At 36.0% G+C, this 21,851-nt stretch overlaps 1 protein-coding gene across 1 annotated transcript in view; it reads right to left on the bottom strand.

Annotated features, from left to right (window-relative positions):
* The window catches only part of ABCA13 (ATP binding cassette subfamily A member 13), a 199,941-nt gene that overhangs the window by 153,300 nt on the left and 24,790 nt on the right, over positions 1 to 21,851 (bottom strand). Inside the window, 12 exon segments of the mRNA XM_048076400.2 lie at positions 1,054 to 1,172; positions 2,158 to 2,261; positions 5,256 to 9,965; positions 11,761 to 11,878; positions 13,217 to 13,356; positions 14,134 to 14,339; positions 14,585 to 14,761; positions 15,007 to 15,101; positions 15,832 to 15,959; positions 17,981 to 18,180; positions 19,435 to 19,599; positions 21,600 to 21,733. Of these exon segments, the coding sequence (XP_047932357.2) occupies positions 1,054 to 1,172; positions 2,158 to 2,261; positions 5,256 to 9,965; positions 11,761 to 11,878; positions 13,217 to 13,356; positions 14,134 to 14,339; positions 14,585 to 14,761; positions 15,007 to 15,101; positions 15,832 to 15,959; positions 17,981 to 18,180; positions 19,435 to 19,599; positions 21,600 to 21,733 (6,296 nt within the window).

Raw genomic sequence — 21,851 nt, 5'->3', positions numbered from 1 at the left:
TCCAATAACAGAAATGCCAAAATTTGTGACATTTCATTTCAAGAAAATCTTTTTATAATTGTAAGCTAACCATTTTTTAGTTTTCTTAAATAACTGGTCTAAACATCACTTTCTTTTCAGCAAACTGAGAATTCTGGATACCCGTGTAAAAGACATTTCTTGTTTTATGCTTTGCATAGAATTCAGGAGAAAATAAGTCAAAATTCACATTTCTGATCTTTATTTTTTCATTTTTTTGCAGAAGTATGTCATGGAGCACTGGAGACTCCAGAAATACATCTGTTCAGCAAAAGACTACTTTGAGATAGGAGTGGTGTTTCTGACACCTTGTTTACATTAAAATATTGAATTTCCATTCATGTCAGCAAAATCTCCAGGTAGAGAGAGTACAGACTGGAAGAACTATTTCATGAACAGGGGAAGTAAATTAAGTACTAAAAGCATGAAGCTAGTATTTTCTATGTGAGTGTACATGCAAGCATGCATGCACATGTCTGCCTATGATATCCAAAGGCCTTTTTTCCTGCTCTGGACAAGTGACTGAAATGACAAATGTTACTTCTCCCAACCAGGACTGCTGGAAACTTCAGGTACTGTTAAGAAAAACAAAAACTGACCTCAACAAGTAATGACAATTTCTATTTTAGTTGGAATAAGTCTGACTAAGAAGTCTATTTGTATTTAGCTTGATCTTACATCTGTTCCTGTAAAGATTTAAAAGAATAAATGTACTCTTATTCATGAGATTAGCAGTATCGCAATATTTAAAAACTAAAATGACCTGCTGTTTGGTATTGAATGGTGTTTTACTTATTCATGATACAGTAATTTTAGTTATATTTACAGCTGTCAAAGCTCAGTAATATTTACTTAAAAATCCCTTCTGTGTATCACTGTAAAACTCCTCAGAACTATACCCATACAAACCTTAGCTTTGTAAAGTCACTATGGGAAGCAATCACTCAGAGAACAGGAAAAAAATACTCCTGACATTAGTTCCCAAAGTTTAATGCATCTGTACATAACACCTGTAGGTGTGGAAACCACTCAAACCTGATAATGATCTTGAACCAAAATGATTCCTTCAATGACAGAGACAAGTAAATGACTCATTATGTCATCTTTACACTTTGTGACAACACAGAAAAAGTTGCTGGCGACAGCTGGTTCTTCTGTAAGAGAAAATGTCCAAAGCTTAATCAGTTACAAATAAATAAGTAACCACTGTCATCAGATTAACAGTTGACCAAACAAAAAGGGACAGAAAAGTTTTTAAAAAGAAATTTTGATATGTTAAGGACACTGAAAAATATTTCTGGTCAGACTTATTTTCCATTAGAGGACAAGAAAGGCTTGTTTGATTAAATTCCCATTACTGTTCTCCATAACATAATACGAAATTATATGCTTACATCACTACAGAGCCTTTCTCAAAGTGCGGGTCTTGGGCACCCATATGCAAAGAATAAGATTAAGGCATTCAAATTAGAGCAATTTGTTGAAGGTGAAGTTATTCAGCTACAGGTAGCCAGTCCACTGGATCCACTGGGCTCAATTTGGCTCAATCCACACCGAAGTGGGAAGTGAAACTTCATTTATACACTTGCCCCATTTTTCCTTTCTATCAGCTATAAGCTGCATTAAAAAAAAAAAAAAAAAAAAAAAAAAAAAAAAAAACACTCTAGCTCATTAAAAAACTGCTGCAACTTGACTCAGTTCACTAGGCTAACAGTAAAATGTCCAGTAGAAAAAGGCAAGACAAAACCTAAATGCCATGCCTATACAGCCCTTTGCTGGGTTTGAGAGTTGAATCAAGGATGAAGAGGTCCTGGTGTGTCAGAGCAAGCGCAGAAGCGCAGGAAGAGGGGAAAGAGCACATGCCTAAAAATGAGAGAAGAGAGGAATAGTTGCCAGACCACCTGCTTTCACTGAGATTTTGAATCAATGTGACCATTCTGAAAATCATCCCTTTATGTGATCTGCGTCAAAATATTTTCCTGTGCCATTGCTAGGATCGTTTTCCTGCATCAGTATGCTTGCCTTACTTGGCATCACCCAAATTTGCTGAATTTTACAAAGGGTTGCTCATAGTAAAGTCTTTACATTATGCTACTAACACATATGGTGACACAAGCAGTCACTACAACAGTAACCAACCTGAAAAGATTTTAAGAATATTCAAAATAGCAAACTGCAACTTATGCAATAGAACACTAGCAGGGTGTAAACGCTCCTGAAGAATCTTGCATATCTTAGATGCTCTGTGGAAAGATTAGTAAGAAAGCATTATAAGAAAGCAAGGATATCATAGAAAATTTTCAGTAAGTGACTACATACAACTACAATCACAATGGATCATATTAGGATTTCAAAATTAACAGTTATACGACTAACCATTAGTCTGACATGCTATTACATTTGTCTGAACTGTTTCAGAATCAGAACATAAAACTTCCAGGAAACAAAAAGAAAAAAGCAGGTTTTCATCGAAGTAAAATATGATCTGATTTCTTATGACCTTAGGAGTGCAAAAAAAGTACTCTAGCAAAATAAGCAAAATCATAACCAGTGTTAAGCTAGTTTGCAGAAACACAGAGCTCACAGAACCTACTGATTTGATGGCAAAGAGCAGAACACTCAACAACTCTGAAAATCAGCATTTGGGGAAAATAAACAATGTTTCTAACATTGCTTTCGATTTTTCAATAGCCTGGGCTAATACTGACCATTAGTCTGACATATTTGTATAAAGTGGATCATAAAGGTCTGAAAAACACATCAGAGTCATGCATCATCTCCATTATGCTGTTTCTCTGCTGGGCTACGTCAGTAGAATCAGTAGTCCCACGAGCAAGACACCCTACAGATCTGTGTTGCAACCAAAGCAACCATCTCGTGGGATTCACTCACTGAGTATTACTTAAATGCAGCAACACTTGTCTAGCAGTACTTTTATTAAATGAGTTGTCAGTAAAGGTTTCCCAGAAGGAGAGTTTCCTCTGCTGCTAGATTACATATTAGAGGAACCTGTCAAAAATTATCTTGGGCTGAATCTTCCTTCAGAAAATGTATTTGTTAAACTGAATAACTTAATAGATGAGCATATATTATTATATATTATATAGTTAATATGTATGACTATATATATGTGTGTATATATATATTAACTATATATCATGGCTTGGGTTGGAAGGGACCTCAAAGACCATCTGGTTCCAACACCACTGCCATACGCAGAGATGCCACCCACTAGATCTGGTTGGCCAAGGCTCCATCCATCCTGACCTTGAATGCCTCCAGGGATGGGGCACATCCACAACTTCTCTGGGCAACCTGTTCCAGTGTCTCACCACCCTTACAGTGAAGAATTTCTTCCTAATGCCTAGTCTAAATATATCCTCTCTTAGTTTAAGACCATTCCCCCTTGTCCTATCATCATCTACACAAGTGCCCCTCTCCACCCTTTTTATAAGCCTCCTTTAAGTATTGAAAGGCTGCAATGAGTTCTCTCTGGAGCCTTCTCTTCTCCAGGCTGAACATCCCCAGTTCTCTCAGCCCTTCTTCATAGGAGGTGCACTCTGATCACCTTTGTGGCCGTCCTTTGGGCTCGTTCTAAGATGTCCACATCTTTCTTGTGCTGGGGGCCCCAGACCTGGATGCAGTACTCCAAGTGGGGACTCATGAGGGCAGAGTAGAGGGGCACAATCACCTCCATCGACTTGCTGGTCACTCCTCTTTTGATGGAGCACAGAATGCAGTTGGCCTTGTGGGCTGCCAGCATGCACTATTGGTTCATGTCAAGCCTTTTGTCCACCAGAACGCCCAAGTCTCTCTTCACAGGGCTGCTCTCAATGAGTTCTTCTCCCAGTCTGTACTCGTGTATGGGATTGCCCCAACCCAGGTGCAGCACCTTATGCTTGGACTTGTTGAACCTCATGCGGTTCACATAGGCCCACTTCTCCAGCCTATCCAGGTCCCTTTGGATGGCATCTCTTCCTTCTTTGGTATCAACTGCACCACTCAGCTTGGTGTCATCTGCAAACTTGCTGAGGGTGCACTCAATCCCCATGTCTAAGTCATTGATAAAGATATTGAAAAGCACAGGTCCCAAGAGAGACCCCTGAGGGACACCACTGGCCTCCATCTGGACATAGACCCATTGACCACTACTCTCTGGGTGCAGCCACTGAGCCACTTCCTTATCCACTGAATGGTCCACTCTTCAAATCTATATCTTTCTAATTTAGATATTAGGATGTCATGTGGGACTGTGTCAAAAAAGCCTTACAGAAGTCCAAGTAGATGACATCAGTCTATCTTCCCTTGTCAACCGATGTTAATTGATTATATTATGTATAATACATACTATACACACATATATATTAACTGAGCAATTTTATATACATTCAAATATACTATAGTCACAGTCACAAAAGGGACATCATGTTTGCATAAGTCACCAGCAATTTTAAGTTATTTTCACTCAGAGTTAATGTGGGTTTTTAAAAGGAGGAGCACCAATAAAAATTTTCTGGTTTTTTGTTTGTTTTTTTTTCTCTCCATTTATCTTTTCCTTGTACAAAGAACTAATATAAAGCTTCCTGAATTTTCTCACTGTTGTTGAAAAAGCATGTAAGTGCTATACTCTTTTCTGGTTTTAAGTGCTCAGAACAAATTCTTGAAGGAGCTAGTGCACAAGCTTGAGTCACTCTTTGCACAGTTTTAAAACATTTGTTCATTGAAGACCTGAAACCTAGTCATAGGAAAATGAAAAGAATTTGTAGTTTGTAAGTTGTAATAAGTTTGAATGAAATCTGAAGACATTTCTAATACAGTATATCTACATTTGGATATAGGAAGAAAAAAAATAGTTCCAAGTATCTGTTAATATTCTACTCCACAGCCCAAATAACTGTTTCCCACCGTTAAATGTGGGTTCAAGTTTTCAGAGTTCCAAGGTTTTTAAAACATTAATATTTTCAAATATTTGGTTCTATAATAATACCCAAAAAATCACCTTGAGTCTCAATACAGATTACTAAACACATAAACAACCTTGTCCAAACAATATAATTTGATACCAAATATGTCTGGTCTGCACAAAATAATGTGAAACAAATAAACATTGTTTTAATCAAAGGAACAAATCTGAAATAAAATAGTAATTAAAGATTAGATCAAGCTGCTTACAAAGAATTGTTTTTTCACCGCTGACTCTCAGCACACTTTTAAAACAGTACATAGAAAATGCTCACCTCATTTCTGCCATTATATCCTCATGGAAATCCTTTTGTAAAAAGGGCATTTTGTTCCTGTTATGTTCTGTGAAAGATGGAAGGATCATTTGCAGGATCTCTTGCAAGATCTCTAGTGTACTCTTTTGGGATGGAGTAGAAATTTTTCCATATAGTGCATTATAAAAAAATGAATCGATCAAGTTGACTATCTGAAGCTCAGTATTGTTTACATGCCAAGCTTCTTCTGTAATAACAAAGTCAGCAATCATATGAAGGAGACTGCTTTGCAAAACTGAATTAGCAATATAAGTATAATTTGATATTTTTCTGCCAAGATGACCATCAACAAACAGCGCACCAGTGTAATTTCCTTTAGACTTATTTTGGAATATTTCCAGAAAGTCAACAACATTTTCGACAAACAGCAGTAGATCTGATGAATTTTCATTAGCCATAAGGGGGATCAGAGTTTTCATAATTTTAGAATAACTTTTATTGTTACACTCGCACAGAAAGCTGTTCACAATCTCTTGTATGTCTTCAAAATTTCTTAACATAGCCTCTGTAGATGATATGTTAAATTGCTGCGTGAACACATGAAGAGTCTTTGAAGAGGACTGTCCATTGGCTACCCTTAGTAATTGAAACTCTTTGTCTATCACTGCAAGTAAGTGTCTAACATTAAAATTCACCAGTAAATCTTCTATACTTTTAACTATAGGCAACCAGATGTTCTCAATGTTATCAGATATATTACTGTTCCCATTTAAAGCAGCTAATACCATAAGCATTGAGTAAGCCTGGCTTCCAACAGAAGACATTGCCATTAAAGGCTGAACTATAGAAAGAAAAGAAAGGACAGCTTCTGCATCCAAGAGTTCAGAAACTTCACTAGTCACGTTCTTGACATCCATAAGAACAGTCTTTATAAGTGATATTCTTGAGTGTCTGTTCCAATTTAGACCACCATAAAGATTATCCAGCTGTTCAAGAACATCTTCGGCCATCTCCATTTCCTCCACTTGTATATTGCTCAGAATTTCTATGACCTGTAAAGCCACTTGTCTCTTCAATGTGGAGGAACAGTTTCCTGAGTTTGCATTATTTGCTTGCAGTGGCACAGCATAGAGGAACAGTTCATCCCAAAACTCCAGTAGCTCTTTGAGAACTGAACCATTTACACCATGGAGCTCAGAAAACTTAAAAAGAATAGAGTTCCATTCTTTAATCTGATGAAAAAAGCAAGTCAGATTGTGAGTGATATCTGTCTGAAAATCTTCCAAAGTGCATGAGGAATTGTCATTCGCAGTGACGAGTTTCATTTCCTTAATGGCATAGAAGATTGCATTATAATTCAGAGAAAAATTGCTTTGCGCAAAGTCACAAGGTTTAAAAGTGGGATCACTCTGAGGTGTTACTGTTGTGAGAGCCCAGCAGAATGCTGCAGAAAAACAAACTGAGGCCTCTGCAGGTTCATCAAGCATATCTGTCAATGTCTCCAGTAACATCAGTAGACTTTCTACTTGATTAGAGAATTCCTCTTTTGTAAACATTGGCATTTTTGCTTCCTGAGTCAGTACAAAAGCGTATACTTCGGCTAGTGCTTCTGTGATGTTTCCATGAGCTAATCTTTCTGTAAGGCTGATGACATCAAGGAGGAAATGGAACATGTCTTCTACATCAGAGAGCTCCTCTGCTTGAAAAAGTCGTGTGACTTGCCATAAGCTGGTCAGGTTCCAATTACACGACTTGTTCTCAAATGCATCCCACCAGTCTATTAAGAGCCCTAACTCAGAGCTCTCAATATGCAAAGGTTTGACATTTTTAAAAAAATTATCCAAGCTCCTCTGGACTTGTTTAAATTGACCTATCAAGAGCTCAATATCCATGCTCTTTAGATTTTGCACCAAGGTTACAACATGCCCTAGAAACTCTTCATCATTTCTTACTGGAAAGCCAGTGAGACTAGAAGACTTGAAATTTTTGAGTGCCTTTTTTAGCAGTTCAGCTTTCAGAGGTACTTTTTCTATCAGTGTCTGTAAAAATGTGTTGTTGTCACCCTGCAATTTATGGGACAAATTTGAGTCAAGTTTACTAATCACATCTTGAAAGAACTCCATCCAGAAACCAATATTTTTCTCATCAATTTCAATATCCAATGGAGAGGAGATCTTTTCTTGAATTTCAAAAGTTTCATTTTTCAGAAGAGTTTTAATTTCTGCCAAAATTTCTTTTGAGGAAAGCAGAACTTGATGGAAGGGTTTAAGGAACATCCTCAAAGTCCTGTTAGATCCATGGACTGATGGACTGAAATGGGTATCATTTGATGTATAGTGTGAGTACCCCATTAAATTGTTGACAGCCATTTTTATTAGCCTTCCAGAGTTATTTAAGAGTGTAAAAATAAATTCAAGTACACTAGTGTCATCTTGAATGTGAGATTCAGGGAGAATGAATTTTAAAGTTTTTGTTAAAACATTGAAATATACACTTACACAAATCACATCAGAACTAGTTACAGAGCACTCAGGGAGAATTAGATTAAAAACCAAATTAACAAAATCTATCATGTTCATTAGCTTAGTATTTGTCTCAATGTTTCCCAAAGATTTCAGTAGAAATAAAACATGTTTTGCATTTTCAAGGTGAGACTGTGATTTGTATTTTTCACTGAGATTACTAAATCCACGTATCCACCCATTACAATCCTCTACTTCATCTACTATACTGTAAGAGTACAGAAAGACATGGAGATGAGATGAAAAATTCATTTGTGAATAGTTTAGGTCTTTCAGAGTATTGTCCAAAATTAATTTGGTAATATTCTTGAAAATACTGACACAAGCCAAATATTTGCCTTGAGGTGCATTTCTTAAGAAATCAGCTGTGTCTTTTATCTCGTTGAGAGCAAATTCAAGTTCTTTTGGGGAGAGCTTGAGAATAGCAGAAAGTGAATTTCCAATGGAAAATACACTGGAACCCTTTTCTTTTCCTCCAGATCCTCCTAAAATGGAAGTGTCAAGCCAAGAATTCAAAAAATCTCCATTACCAACCTTCAGTATAGATTGCTGCAATTCAGATATCACGATTCCTATCATTTCTAAAGTATCATCTAAACTGTTACCTTTAAGTGAGCTTGTGGCATCAATTGCATTTTCAAATACACTTTGAAGAATAGCAAGGAAAGCTTCAAAATCTTTCCAGTCATTTAAATCACCACCTTCAACTATGATTTTCAACAGATGCATTGCTGTTGTAGCTTCAACAATAGCCATATTCGTTTTATTGCACAGATCAACGTGAGTTGTATTTAAAAGACTCTTAGAGAGATCTGCCAAATCATTCCTCAGATAGACAAAAAATGTTGAATTTAAGTTTAAGATTTTGGACGCTTCTTCAAAAATCTCTGTCCAGGTTTGAAGCCATGTAAAAGTGCAGTGCAAAGCAGAAGGCACACTTACCTCATCTCCTAAGTTTGTTTTATTAAACAAAACACTGTCCAATGGAAGCAGAAGTAGGTTATAAAACTCTGCTGAGTGATTTAGAGAAGTAATGTTTGATAGATAAAAATCAGCGCATCCACTATTTACCAGGCATTCTAGGGCGAAATCAAAAAATTGTTCCAAATAACAAAAGGCAGCCGTTTCAAGCTCTTCATCCACTAATAACGTTTTAAGGTTGCTCAGAGTATTATAGACAATTTGCATCTCTTTTTTCCCTTCCTGTGCAAGAGACTGGGCCTGAAACTCTGTGTAATTGTAAAAGGTCTGTAACTTTTCACAGAGAGACTTACTGGTGAAGTTCCAGAGAAGATCAAAAGTTTCAAACAGAAAATCAGAAACTCGGTCCATATCTTGGAAATCATGCCATGCTTGAAAAGATGAAATATCTTTTGAGGTCTTATAAAGAAATTCAAACAAAGTGTTATTGTCAATATTTAGGAGCAAATCAGCATTCTGATACAGAGAGAAAAGTATCTGAACAATTGAGTCCACACTAATAGTGTTTAACTTTTTGATGCCTTTGAAGAAATTGGGAACAATTTCACCTAACTCTTGTACTTTATATATAAAAGTTTCATTTGAGAATAATGAAGAGGAGGCATTACTCAGTCCATGAACTGTGCTGAAAGATGCATTGATATGACTTTCTGTCAATGACCCAACCTCATAGAGATTCCTTTGGAAGTTTTCACTCAAGTGTTCTAGGCGGTTCAAAGTAGTAACATTGAAATCTGGCCAATCAGTTAGGACATTTTTGAGCAATAGCATACTTCTACTAAGATTTTTTTTATTTTCTGTAATGGAGAATATAAATCTAGATAAGGTCTCCAATACTTCCTCCTCTTCAACCTGACTTATATCAGAGAGCATAGAATCAAGTTCATGGGATATAATTTTCAATATTTGCCAGAAAATATCTGTCTTCTCTTTCATCCAAGATCTCTGAAGAGCCTGGAAATTTTTTTGCAATTCATTATGGAGGTCAGAAAGTGCAAGTGAGAAGTTTGTGGCAGATTCCTCCCCCTCAGCAAAATTTTTCATCCATATAATCATATTATTCAAAACAGTTTCCATTAGAGACTGGAGGCTTGAAAGAGCTGAGAAATCAGTCATTATCATTCCTTCTATGACTTCTGCAAGATGTAAAAGATGATCCATTTCCTTTTCACCAGAAATCCATAAATTTTCTTCTGTCTTCAAAAACTCTTTCACAGATGTCAAGTTCCTGAAATATTAAGCACATTTTTTCTTGTTACCTAGCAGGCAGACAAGAATTAGTTAAATATATTTTTATAAATAGAATATAGATGCATTTACTTAAGTCAAAGAAAGTTCAACAATCATTTAAATAGCAGTCACCCATTAATTATTATAAGACCTGAAATAGCTCAACTGACAATCACTTTGATTTTCAAATTCATGGCTAAAAATACTGAAAAGTCACACATATTCGAATTGAAATCTGAATATAGGCATCTAAGTTAAAGAAGCGTGCATTTGTCAGTAATCAAGTCTGTAAGCCAGAATTGTCCTTTTGATTTAAGCGCTTCACATTTTCTGCTGCTGAAAAGAGCAAACATTTTATGCTTCACAAATGAATTAGTTTATAGAAAGGAACTTATCAGTAAAAGTGATCAAAAATTCTACATTTCAATGAGTTCTGAAGAAATATATATATTTTTTTCATCACAATTATTTAAAGTGAAAACATTTCTGTTTGATGACTGATAGATGAATACCATTATTTTAATATCGAGGAAGTGAGGGGAATGAAATTACACTTAAAAATAATGCTACAATTGATGTTTCCATAGTGTCAGTATTATTTCTCAAAAGGAAAAAATGCTTTCATTTTCATATAAAACATTACAACTCTGTGAAGCTGGTTTGGTCAAGACTGAGCTGCATGGAGGAAGGAGTATTCCAATGCAAAGGTCACAAGCTGAAGACAGTTTATCGTTAAATATGTTTTTTTTTTTTTAATAGTTTAAAAGCAGAAAACCACACACTATTAAAAAGGTTTGTAAGGGACTGTGTCTCTGTTACTGGAATTACTTACGCTAGATAGAAACCAAGATGTCAAACATTGAAAAGAAAGCATTCCCCATGTAGAATTTGTTAGACATATAAACAAAGAAATATACCTTGCACGTATAATACAGAAAGACACAGTAAGCAGTTGGGTGATTTTGTTAGTAGTACAGCATAGGGAAAATAGTGCATTCTTTAAAAACAGTATTTCAGGTGAAATACAAATCTGTGTTCACAAGCATTTTGTTTATACTCCAAATGTTAAGAACATCTGAGATTTTGAAAACACAAATCAGAAGTTACTTGCTTCTAGAGTCCATTTTAATCAAGCTACTGACCTCCCTGTCAAGTTCTGCTTGAATGAAAAGCACAATATGACCTGTCTAACAGTGGAGGCAATATTCAATATGCATCTAAGGCATATTGAAGGCAACACATAATTTATAAACTTTTGATTCGTCATCCTTTATTGCACTAATGGTGGTTACTTCCATTTTACAGGTTAAACCAGGCATTGAGTTAGTAAAGACCTCAATAGCAGCGTAATGAAAAATAAAGTTCAGAGTCCAGAAATGTAACTTAGAAAGTAATCTCATCTATTAATAACTGTGATCACCAACATAGCATGGTAAACAGTTAACAGCATTAAACAACACAGGCAGCAATGAACAACTAGCCTGAGGCTTTTCTATAAGGGATTTTTTTTTCTTATTTTAACAGAGTGATGATTAAATGGCTTCCGTTGTACTGTTCATCAGGGCGATAATGTATGCAACAGTGATAAGGAGGCTTTGTAACAATACACAGGAACTGTCAGGACTCCATCCCATTTCTTCCAAGTAACACTGAGCAGCATTAGCCATATGGTGAAAAAAAGGCATGGTAATTATGTTCAAGAATTACAGTGTCTGTCCAAAGTGAAGGTGGTGTAAAGGATTTGTGGAAAACACCATTAAACAAAGAAATTGCACTGACTAGTTCAACCTTACCGTGACCAGGAAATAACTGAGGAATAATCTGGTAAATCTTGCAGAAATGCTAAATAATGACCTAAGATAGTCTCCAAACTGAGCTTTTGTCTAGAACATAGAGATGCTTCTAGTCCATCTGCAGAGAAAATACAAATTTCAACACCAAAAGACATCAAGAAAACTTTATGTACAATTATTAACAACTTGATAACTCCCACTGAAACAACCTGAAAGACTCCTACAAAACTTACTAGTACTTGAATTTTTGAAGAGAGAGAAATACAGTAAAGTACATTTTAAAAGAAATAAACATGCAATTTTTAGTAAAGAGTTTGATCTTAGTTCTACTGAATGATTTAAAGGAATGAAATACAGAATCAGTAAATATCAGCTCTACATAAGACATCTATATCAGCCAATTCCTTACAGAAAAAAAAAAAAAAAAGAAAAATAGAAGATATGTTTTGAATTATACATGAATTGCAGAAATACTGGGAGGGAAAAGAAAAGATCAGTTTTATTATACAAGAGTGCACTTAGTGCTGCAGTCAGCACTGAAAGAACATTAATATTTCTTTTTCCTTGGAATTTCAGTAAAAAGAAAGCAGTCTTATGAAATTCACTTATTACTGCCTAGTTAACCAACATATCTGAAACTAGAATAAATTACAAAACCTATGTAATCAATTCACATTTGAACAGTTCACTTCACTAACACAGTTCTTTGATTTAAAAAACTGCTTATTTTTGCATTACATTCTTTACCAGCCCACTTACAGATGAAATATTCAGTACATTTCTGATTAGCTCAGCAGACAAAATGTTTGGAAAAACAAATCTTTAGCAAGACCAAGATCTTTCATAGATCTCAAGAATTTAATAATAATAAAAAAAAAAAAGGCAAGAATTGGGAGCACAGGAAAAATACTTAAAGGAAACAAATGGGTGATATTGGGGAGGTCATTTTCTAGACCTGTTTGGATCAGCCATATTGTGCCATGCTTCATAGCTCATTTGTACCACAAAATGTTCAAAAGAGCAATGCTAATATTTAATCAGAAATAATTCTGAAATGGTAAAAGCTCTCCCATTCCCAGAGAGATCTGAGATCATTCAGTTTTCCACTGAAAATCAGTTTTCCACCAAATAAGGAAAAACTAATGTATTCCAAAAAAGTTATCAGCAGATGGGCCAGGACATCTGGAATATCACAGGATGGGATGAAGGAAATCAAGCTTAAAGTCCTTGCCTTAATTTGAAACCAGCCTAGGAACACCTCTACTGAGTGACAAGCTTATGTGGTCTCCCATTTATATTGTGGAATTAAGAAGTTTTCCTTACAGGATATGGGAAACATAAATGGCTCACAAATATAAAAATCTTCAGCTTTTCCCTTGATGAGGAATAATGTACTCTAAAACAAACATAGAACTTTCAGAATAAATCCTGTGCTGTGGGGTAATTATTTCCTCACCTGACTGACCTTCTGTGGAGCCCACTTTCTTGTTCATGTATTGAGCTACCTTGCATGTCCACTGGACAAAAGTTGTTAAATCCTTCCAGTATGGATTTCCCTCAAAGGCAAACAAGATTTCTTCAAGTGTATTATTAATTCTGAAATGATATGGAGAACAAAGCTGCCATGGTTAAAATAGTGATGACAGAGGACACCCATCCAGTAAAAATATAACTCCACCTTAACAGAATTATGCTCATGCTTTACATAGCTAAGCAAGAATAACAAAACCCTATCCTATTTTAAAGCACTCTACTGATATACCGATTTGTTTTTAATATAGCCTCATTTAACTCCATTAAAGTAATTCTATGGATTTCAAGCTAAATAATTACAAATAACAATCAAATTAAAACTTAATAAAAAGATGAATGTGTTTCCACTGAATCAGAAGAACAATGACTGCTTTCTGAACACATCGAGCAATCTCAGGCTGCAGTACCCCTCCTAGTATACTTTGTAACTCCCCTTTGATGTTTCTTGCACCTCACACCAGCCTTTCAGATCCAGGTTTCCAAGAGTCCTGAGCAACACAGGGCCAGAGAAGTATGCAACAGGAAGAAGACAGGGGAGAAGTAGTAGAAAATACTTAGATGTAAAAAGATAAAGGGAGAAGAAGCTTTTAGAATCCTAGATACCTGCCTATCCTCAGCCTGTTTTGAAACCCTTCCCCAAAAGAATACTCGTACAAATCTTCCTCTACTTTCCTGTTTCTGCTACAGAAAATGGTTTATTTCGGGTGGTAATCAAATGCAGAAAGCAGGAGTTTAACCTTTTTACCTATTCATTTACTCATTACTATACCTACTCCAGGCTGGCATCAGCAAGAAGAGAATCAGGATCTTTATGTATTAACACACTTCCAAAATACATACAGTGAGAAGAACAGCTCTTCCTGACAAGAGCTGAAATGGACATCCTCCTCAGATGGCGCTTCTGTGCTCAGCAACTGATTAATTACACAGTAATAACGGTAACTTTCAGCTAGCTGCTCTTCTATTTCTTGCCATCCCAAATAATCATCCGTTATTGAATCTGGCAGGCTCTGTTGTCCATAAGTCACTTTCTGCAGAAGCAGGACCTTTCACAGTAAAGAGAACAATTGTTTAAAACCAGTAAAAGGTAAGCACTCCAGAGATTTTGGCCCTGGTTCTTAGATTTGCCACCAAGCACCTTCTAATCAGTTTAAATAATTAGTTGCCAATCACTTATTAATAGCAAACCCTAAGAAGTAATCTACAGCCCCTGTTAATATATTTCATTTTGTGATAGCAATATAAGTAAGGCACTGCAAGCTTTAAACGAAAAGAATTCAGAAATACTTACAGCTTCCTTTAGCGACTGGACCTGGTTGCTTAGCTTGAAAGCCACCTCTGAGTCACTGTCAGGACACACATGTATGGCTAAAACATCAGTGATATCAGAGCCCCGTGGAAGCTGCAGGGCCTTCTCGAACATTGTAAGCACATCATTGCATACGTAGGAAGTGTTGCTTATCAACATCTAAAAAGTATTGAATACACTGTCTCTTTAAAAATGAATTTAAGGATAAGGTAACAGATTTAATTCACACTCTGTGTTAATTCTCATGAATGTCAGAAGATTAAAATAAGTAAATAAATTAAAGTTGGACCAAAATGCTGCTAAATAAAAAGTTAAATACTCTACTTAGCCAGTATTTTTCACTTCTAAATTAAGCCTGTGTAGCTTTATGCAAACTAGTATGCAGACATTAAATAACAACATACCTGTTTTAACTCCACAAATAGCTTTCTGATGTCTAGATGAATGAATCCATCTCTTTGGGTAAAGGCAATCAGTTTTTCCAGGATACGTAATGCTTCTGTAAGACAGTTCCCCACCACCACATACAGAAAATATTTAACCTACAGAGTAATTCAGGGGCTGGAAGCATCCTTCCAGGAAAGAAAACTATGCACAACATGGTTTGAAAGACACAACAGTTAGAGACAAAGATTCCATGTTGCACTGGGACTCTTACATCAGCAAAATATGACCCTGTCCTCTTTCACAGCTATACCAGAGTAGCTCTAGTGACTTCAGCAAGCTTTAGAGATTTTTACGAGAGGAAAATAAGGTCCTATGCAGATTTCTAGCTATAGATGCTGTAAATAACATTGGACACTTCCCATATGTAATAGCTGATTTAGACAGAAAATTCTTTTGAAATGCAGAAAATTTGCCTAATTCCTTAAGGACCCAAGGAAAACTGTAATCTCACCCTTCTCAAATAAAAGACAACACCAAAAATGTTACTAGATAACGTTAGGGGCTGCTAAATCTAGTAGCCCAACAGAGGCAAGGCTGTTCAGGATGTATGTCTGTTAGGGGAAATAAACGTGTACATGTCCACAAGGTGGATCCCTCCAGCACTCAGGCACTCAGTCTGCCCAGCAGCTGCCACTGGATCCCAGCTGCTGGCACCTGGACATACAAGGCTGCAGCCTTGCTCCAGTTCCTGGTGCAAATGTCCTCACTCACACACACGGTGGATCCCTGCAATAACTGCCTTTGGACAGTGCTACTGACAAGTAACCACCACGTAGCTTTACCTTCAGTGAAGTTTAAATATTGCGTTATTACATTCCTTATAGCTCCATCTACCAGAAGCAATCTCTTCGTAACAGGCCACTGAGGCACAGACTGTAGCACAGCCTGCACTCTCTCCAGATATAGGATTCTGTAAATAAAAGAAACAGAGCACAGAAATGTTGTGCACTACAAACAAAAAAGTAAAGCTGCTGAAAATTATGTTTTGTTTTGTGCACTCACTCTATCACCTACTCTGTATTTTCTTACAGAGCAGCAGTATAGCAGTGTCCTTTTATAAAAAGAATTTAAATTCCAAAACACTACTAAACTATTGAGCAGTTTGACTGCAGTCTCTCTCTTTACAGAAGATAATGGATTAATGGATTTTACAAAAGCCTTGGAACAAGAAAAGAGCAAAAACTAAAGAACCCTTCTGACTTTGAGCAGTCATTGATCAGTCTCCCACGTGAGAAGTTCAACTTGTTTTCACGGACAAGTCTACTTTCTTCAAACTAATTTCCCTAAAGGCTGAAAATGCTAATGCTATGAAAGATTTACACACAATGATCTCCTTTCCTTCCTTTTGCAGCAAAACATGGAGAAGTTTCCCACAGAAAAAGTTGATTTTCTATCAAGACATTTATTGTACTGAAAAAAAAAAAAATGCTTCTAAACACTCAAAGCTGAGAAAAGGAGGCACTGGCTACTATTCCACCAGAGGCTGTGAGGTGAAGCACAGGAGTTATATATCTGTTTATAAATCCCACATTTTTTCCATTTTTCTATTCAAACAGGTATGTTTGGAAATGGAAAAATGACTGTGTCATTAAATTAAAGCAGTAACAAATACAGAGCCAAAGGTTGCCTGATCATCTCCCACTTGTGGGTGTGCTAATTGGAGCTCCTTATATCCTTCAGAGTTATCTTCAGGTGCTGATTTGTAAAGCATGGATCATTCATCCTATGCAGGAAGTTTTAGACATGAACAAGCAGAGCTATTATGAGCTATGCTAAATCAAGCCCTTCATTATAATCACAGAACACCCTGAATTGGAAGGGACCCACAAGGATCATCAAGTCCAGCTCCCAGAGCGGTGCAAGTCGTACGATGTTCATTTAGAAAGACAGAAGGGTGCATTCCTGTACGCTGCCTATGCCATCGTAAGGCTCTGCCAACTTTAACAAACATTTATTAGCCCTCTATATCTACAACTTTAAGTCCTGTGTAGTAACCTTTCCAGACATGTATTGCAAGTACTGTTTTAAAAATAGATAGGTAAACAGAGCTCCTAAAAACTTTATTTTGCAGAAATCGACCAGAACAAACACCTTGATTTCATTTTAAAATATATGGCATGAATCAGAATACCTGCAATTAAAGCACAGTCGATCTTTACAAGCTTATAGTTGCACTCATCCTGAAATGAGGATTGAAAGCATTTTCAGGGTTGCAAGAAAATGGTTTACTGCTAATTAGTGATCAACTGCCTTTAAAAAAAAAAAAAAAAACACCCTTTCATAGGGGAAGATTTGTACTGTGTTAGCAAAACAAATTATTCTGCATAAACACAGAATTTATAGCCATATCTTATTAACTACTTGCATTTGCATTAAGTGATAACAAGTCAAACAGGGAACACACATAGCATTACATTATAATTCTGTTCTCCGTAGTAGGTTTCTTTTCAAGATCTCCTGCAAAAACCAACATGATTGTGAGCCCTACAGCAGAAATCCAATACATTTCAGAGGCACTGGACTTGCTGTGCATTAGTAGATTGATATTATAGCATACATTCATGGGAAGCATTAATGAGTCACAGCAACTATCTGTGGGAATTAGACTCAGTAAAACAATGCAAAGAATTCGGGTCATAGTCCAAAATGCTTAATTATACATAGCTGCCAATTTCTGTCCTGATGAAGTACTCAGGTCCTCTACTGAACCTTTAAAAAGGTATACTCAGAATCACGGATTAAATTTCTTGTTCAGAATGTGTATGAGTTATAAGAGTTATTGGACTGCATAAGAGGTTTTGAATTACAGAATAAAAAATAAAATCACAAAACAGCCAAAAATCAGAACAAGATTAAATGTAATGTGAAAATAAATATTGAAGTTAATGTGAACTTTTTAACACAAGTTGCGGAAAGGTAAGTATAACTTACAGATCATGAGATGGGCTATATTCTTCTGAAAAATAGGGTTCTGATTTCTCATTCCATTGCTTGAACAGGGTATTTATCCCTGAGACAATTTTTCTGGCTTCCCTGTCATTTAGCAGCTGAGACATTACATCAACTATGATTCTTTCAAGTTCTGAAAGTAGTTTCTTAGAGTGGTTGCTGCTGAACCATTGCTCTAATACCTAGCAGATTGAAGGAAAAACAGAATGAACCTTGTTAGATAATCAAAATTTTCTTATTTAGACAAACACAGACTTTGCTTTTTGTTGTTTTCCATTGTTGCCATTTTTGTTTTTGTTTTTTTTTCTGATTTGTCTTTTTTTTTGTTTCTCTGCTGTTGTTGTTGTTTTTTGTTTGTATGTTTTTTAATAAAAAGGGCAGCTTCAACATTTTGGGAGTCCCATTATACAAAGAGATGGAGAAGGAGCCTGCATGCTCCCATTGTGTAGTTTAGAATACGACATGTCAAGGCCTGGCAAAACTCTCAGACTGCCCTTATTTTCTCCCCCATTATGCCTTCTAAGTGCCTCGTGGTTATAACAGATTTTCACTATAAAAGGCATCCAGCTTACCCAGTGACTAGCAGCTTCAATTACATCCTTCCAAACAGTTTTAAAACCATGCCTGACAGTATTATTGGATTTACCTATGGCCAAAATAGTCATTACTTTTGGCAAACACATTCAATGGTGACTTCAAGTCATCACAGATCAGTAAAACTAATCAAGAGAGAAACTGACAACTACATTTTTAAGGAAATAAATGAGTTCTACATGCTTACTCTAGATCATACTGCAAAAATCTCCAGAGCAGATGATATACAGTTTAACATTTTTTTTAATGTTAAACACACACACACACACACACACACACTAGTGTTAAGGCAGCTAGGTAAGTGTTCTCCTTAAGAACCTCCTTGTTTATCCTATTCTCCACACAACTACTTGTCATCATAGAAACTGCATGACAAGCTGTTTTGCCAGAGCAGAATTTTAAAACGTTACCCTGGAGATTTACTCTTATCCTCCTCAATACACTTCAGCCACTATTGCCTAAGCTGGTGGAGGAGAATTAATAAATGAACAATATACCATAGTCTCCTTTCAGTTTTGTCCCAAATTCAGGCCCTAGTGAGACAGTAAACGGGTTTTCTTTCTGTCAGACCTCTGCAGTGCAGTCTATTTCACCATGTTCCCTATTACATTTCAAATCCGTGTTTGCGTTAATGAGAAAAATATGATTAAGTAGACAAATGGTGATAGATTATACTTCCACTGTAACAATTCTTATAAGAAAGATTACTTTCTCTTATTAGTCAGATGAAAAAAATCACGGCAATAATATTTTATACCTATCTCGGATCTTTTAACTGAGTCACTGTTGACAGCCTGCATGCTAAAATTAGGAATTTAATCAAATAACTCATTAAAGTGTACCTGTGCATAGAGTTTGAGCTTACTGACAGAATGGACAAGATACAGTTTGGCCTCATGCCATGTGGAAATACAGCTTTCTTCATTATTCTCTTTGTTAGCTTCATCCCCTGGCACACTGGACAGAGCAGAACACACAAACTGGTCCAGTGTCTCTCCTGTGGGAATCTGGCAGGGACACAAGAAATTCATGAGTATGTCAGAGACTTGCTGAGTGTTATCTCTGATATCAATTTACTTATCTGATTAAAAAGAAAATCACATAGCCTCCTTCAGTGACAACAAAGTCCAGTTAATCCGGCCTAGTGTTCTTGGGTACTGCACATGCAGAGTGTTGTGCAAAATAACAGTGTGGCCCCATTAGAGTTCATACTTCTACACCAGGTGGAGTAATGCGATTTGTCTACACAAGGAATTTTCATCCTGTAGCTACATCAGTGTTGTTATTTTACATTAATTTCCAGGTTGACACTGAAATAGCTTGCAATTATACAGTCCAATTACACTAGTATTTTGCACTGGAATAATTATGTAGAAGCAACTTCACAAGTATAAAAACAACTGATGTATAAAGCATTCAGTACAATGATATATCTTAAACAATGATTATATATACAGTGGACAAGTTTTAAATTGAAGGTGGCACTTCTGAGCAGTGTGGACAAGGGGACAATTTTTCTCCCCACAGCCTGACTTCTAAATTCCATGTTGAAAGATTTATTCTTCCAGATCATATAAATTTTATCAAAGCTTGTAAAAGTCACTTAGTATATCTTAAATCTCCCTAATAGTGTCTTTCTGAGGTATTTCCCATCCAAACCCCTTCTAACTGTGACTCGGAAATGTATTGAAAATTTTGCAGGTGTTTTGACACCACACCAGCTTGGGCATCCGATAGAGAATTGAAGTGCTCAGAACAGACATTGACCATGTTTCCATACTTCTCTTTGTACTCTTTGAAGGTCTTCAGTGTCCTACTATAAGCACACAATATGAAGATATTAAGCTTAATCTTTAAATAGCTAACAAATATTCTGTCAAATATTCTGTTATGTTGGTCACACTGGCCATCAATGATATTTCATTAAAAGGCCATTCAAAGAGGGTTTGATTGTTTTTGTTTGCTAATATAATTTACTTATTTGTGTAAATCATCCATTTTTATAATGATCTCTTCTCAAGAAGAGCTCCAGACCATACCTAGCAAAAGAAAGGACTTCTGAAAATTACCAGCATGTTCTAGTTAAAGACTAGACTTCAGTAGAAATTCAAGAGATGTTTCAAGTGTTCTGCAGCTCAAACTAGAATATCGCAGGTCATTTTGGTCTAGTAGAAACATTAAAAAAGCTGTCACTGAGAAGAAATATTTTCTTCAAAGTTTGACATACTGGTCATATATTTGAATAGCCCCATTGAGACTACTCATCAGTCAAGTACATTTATATCAAGACAGTACAACTAAGAAGAAAGAACTGCTGTTGTATCTTTATAGAGGCACAGAAGAGAGAGGCTTTCTTTGTCCATCAAACCAGAAGAAAAATGCTACCTGTCAAAAGAATCCAGGCAGCTTCAAATCTGGGCTTTATTTTAAAAATTTAATGGAGAAAAACACAAAATTTACTTCCCCTGTACTTTCAGTAAAAACAGTATTTATTCTTTACATCTATAATTTCATTTCTTGTAACCTACAGATTTATTTCAAAACAGGCCAAGAGAAGTGATTATTTCCCATAAGGTCAAAGTAAAAAAGGCATCCATTTTAATTCTCACTACAACTTCTACAAGAGAACACAATTCAGAGGGGCCACACAAAATCTAACATGAATATTATTGAAGAAAATCTTTTGTTTGAATCATTTGATTCTTGATATGAAACAGTACTTCCTTAGTTATAGATGGCTTCAAGTGATTAGTTACGCTATTAGCGAGTCATGTATAATGGTGCAAATACCTGCTGAACAAAGCTTACAAAGTTCGTATTCAATTTCAAGACACAGCTGGAAACATTCATCCAAGTTCTTTACCTTCTGAAAGATGAAATGCTGGTTCTGTCTACCTTTCTAAAATATGATTATAGCTCCTGTAAGGCATGAAAAATCCCTTCAGGGATTTCCTTCAGGAAACAAAAACAGAGGAAAGAGGGAAAATGAAATTTTCAAGTAGTTTACCTTTGTTAATTGTGCTGTATAACTTAGAAGTTTCTTAACATGAAGATCATCAAAACCAAACCTAGATTCAAGTTCTGCTCTGACAGCACGTGGATTCCACAAAACAGACCCTAAAGAAAGATTATATTGAAAACCTGAAAGAAAAAAAAATATATAGTTTGCAACATTCCTACTTTTTTTGTTCACATTGTTTCTTGATGATTCAGACTTGATGAGACCCAAATACAATATTTCCAGCTTTCTGAAGAGAAT

This window comes from Anser cygnoides, chromosome 2, assembly GCF_040182565.1.
Source record: "Anser cygnoides isolate HZ-2024a breed goose chromosome 2, Taihu_goose_T2T_genome, whole genome shotgun sequence".
Classification (NCBI taxonomy): Eukaryota; Metazoa; Chordata; class Aves; order Anseriformes; family Anatidae; genus Anser; species Anser cygnoides.
Note: the sequence above shows the minus strand (reverse complement) of the source record. Positions and strands in the feature narration are given on the sequence as shown.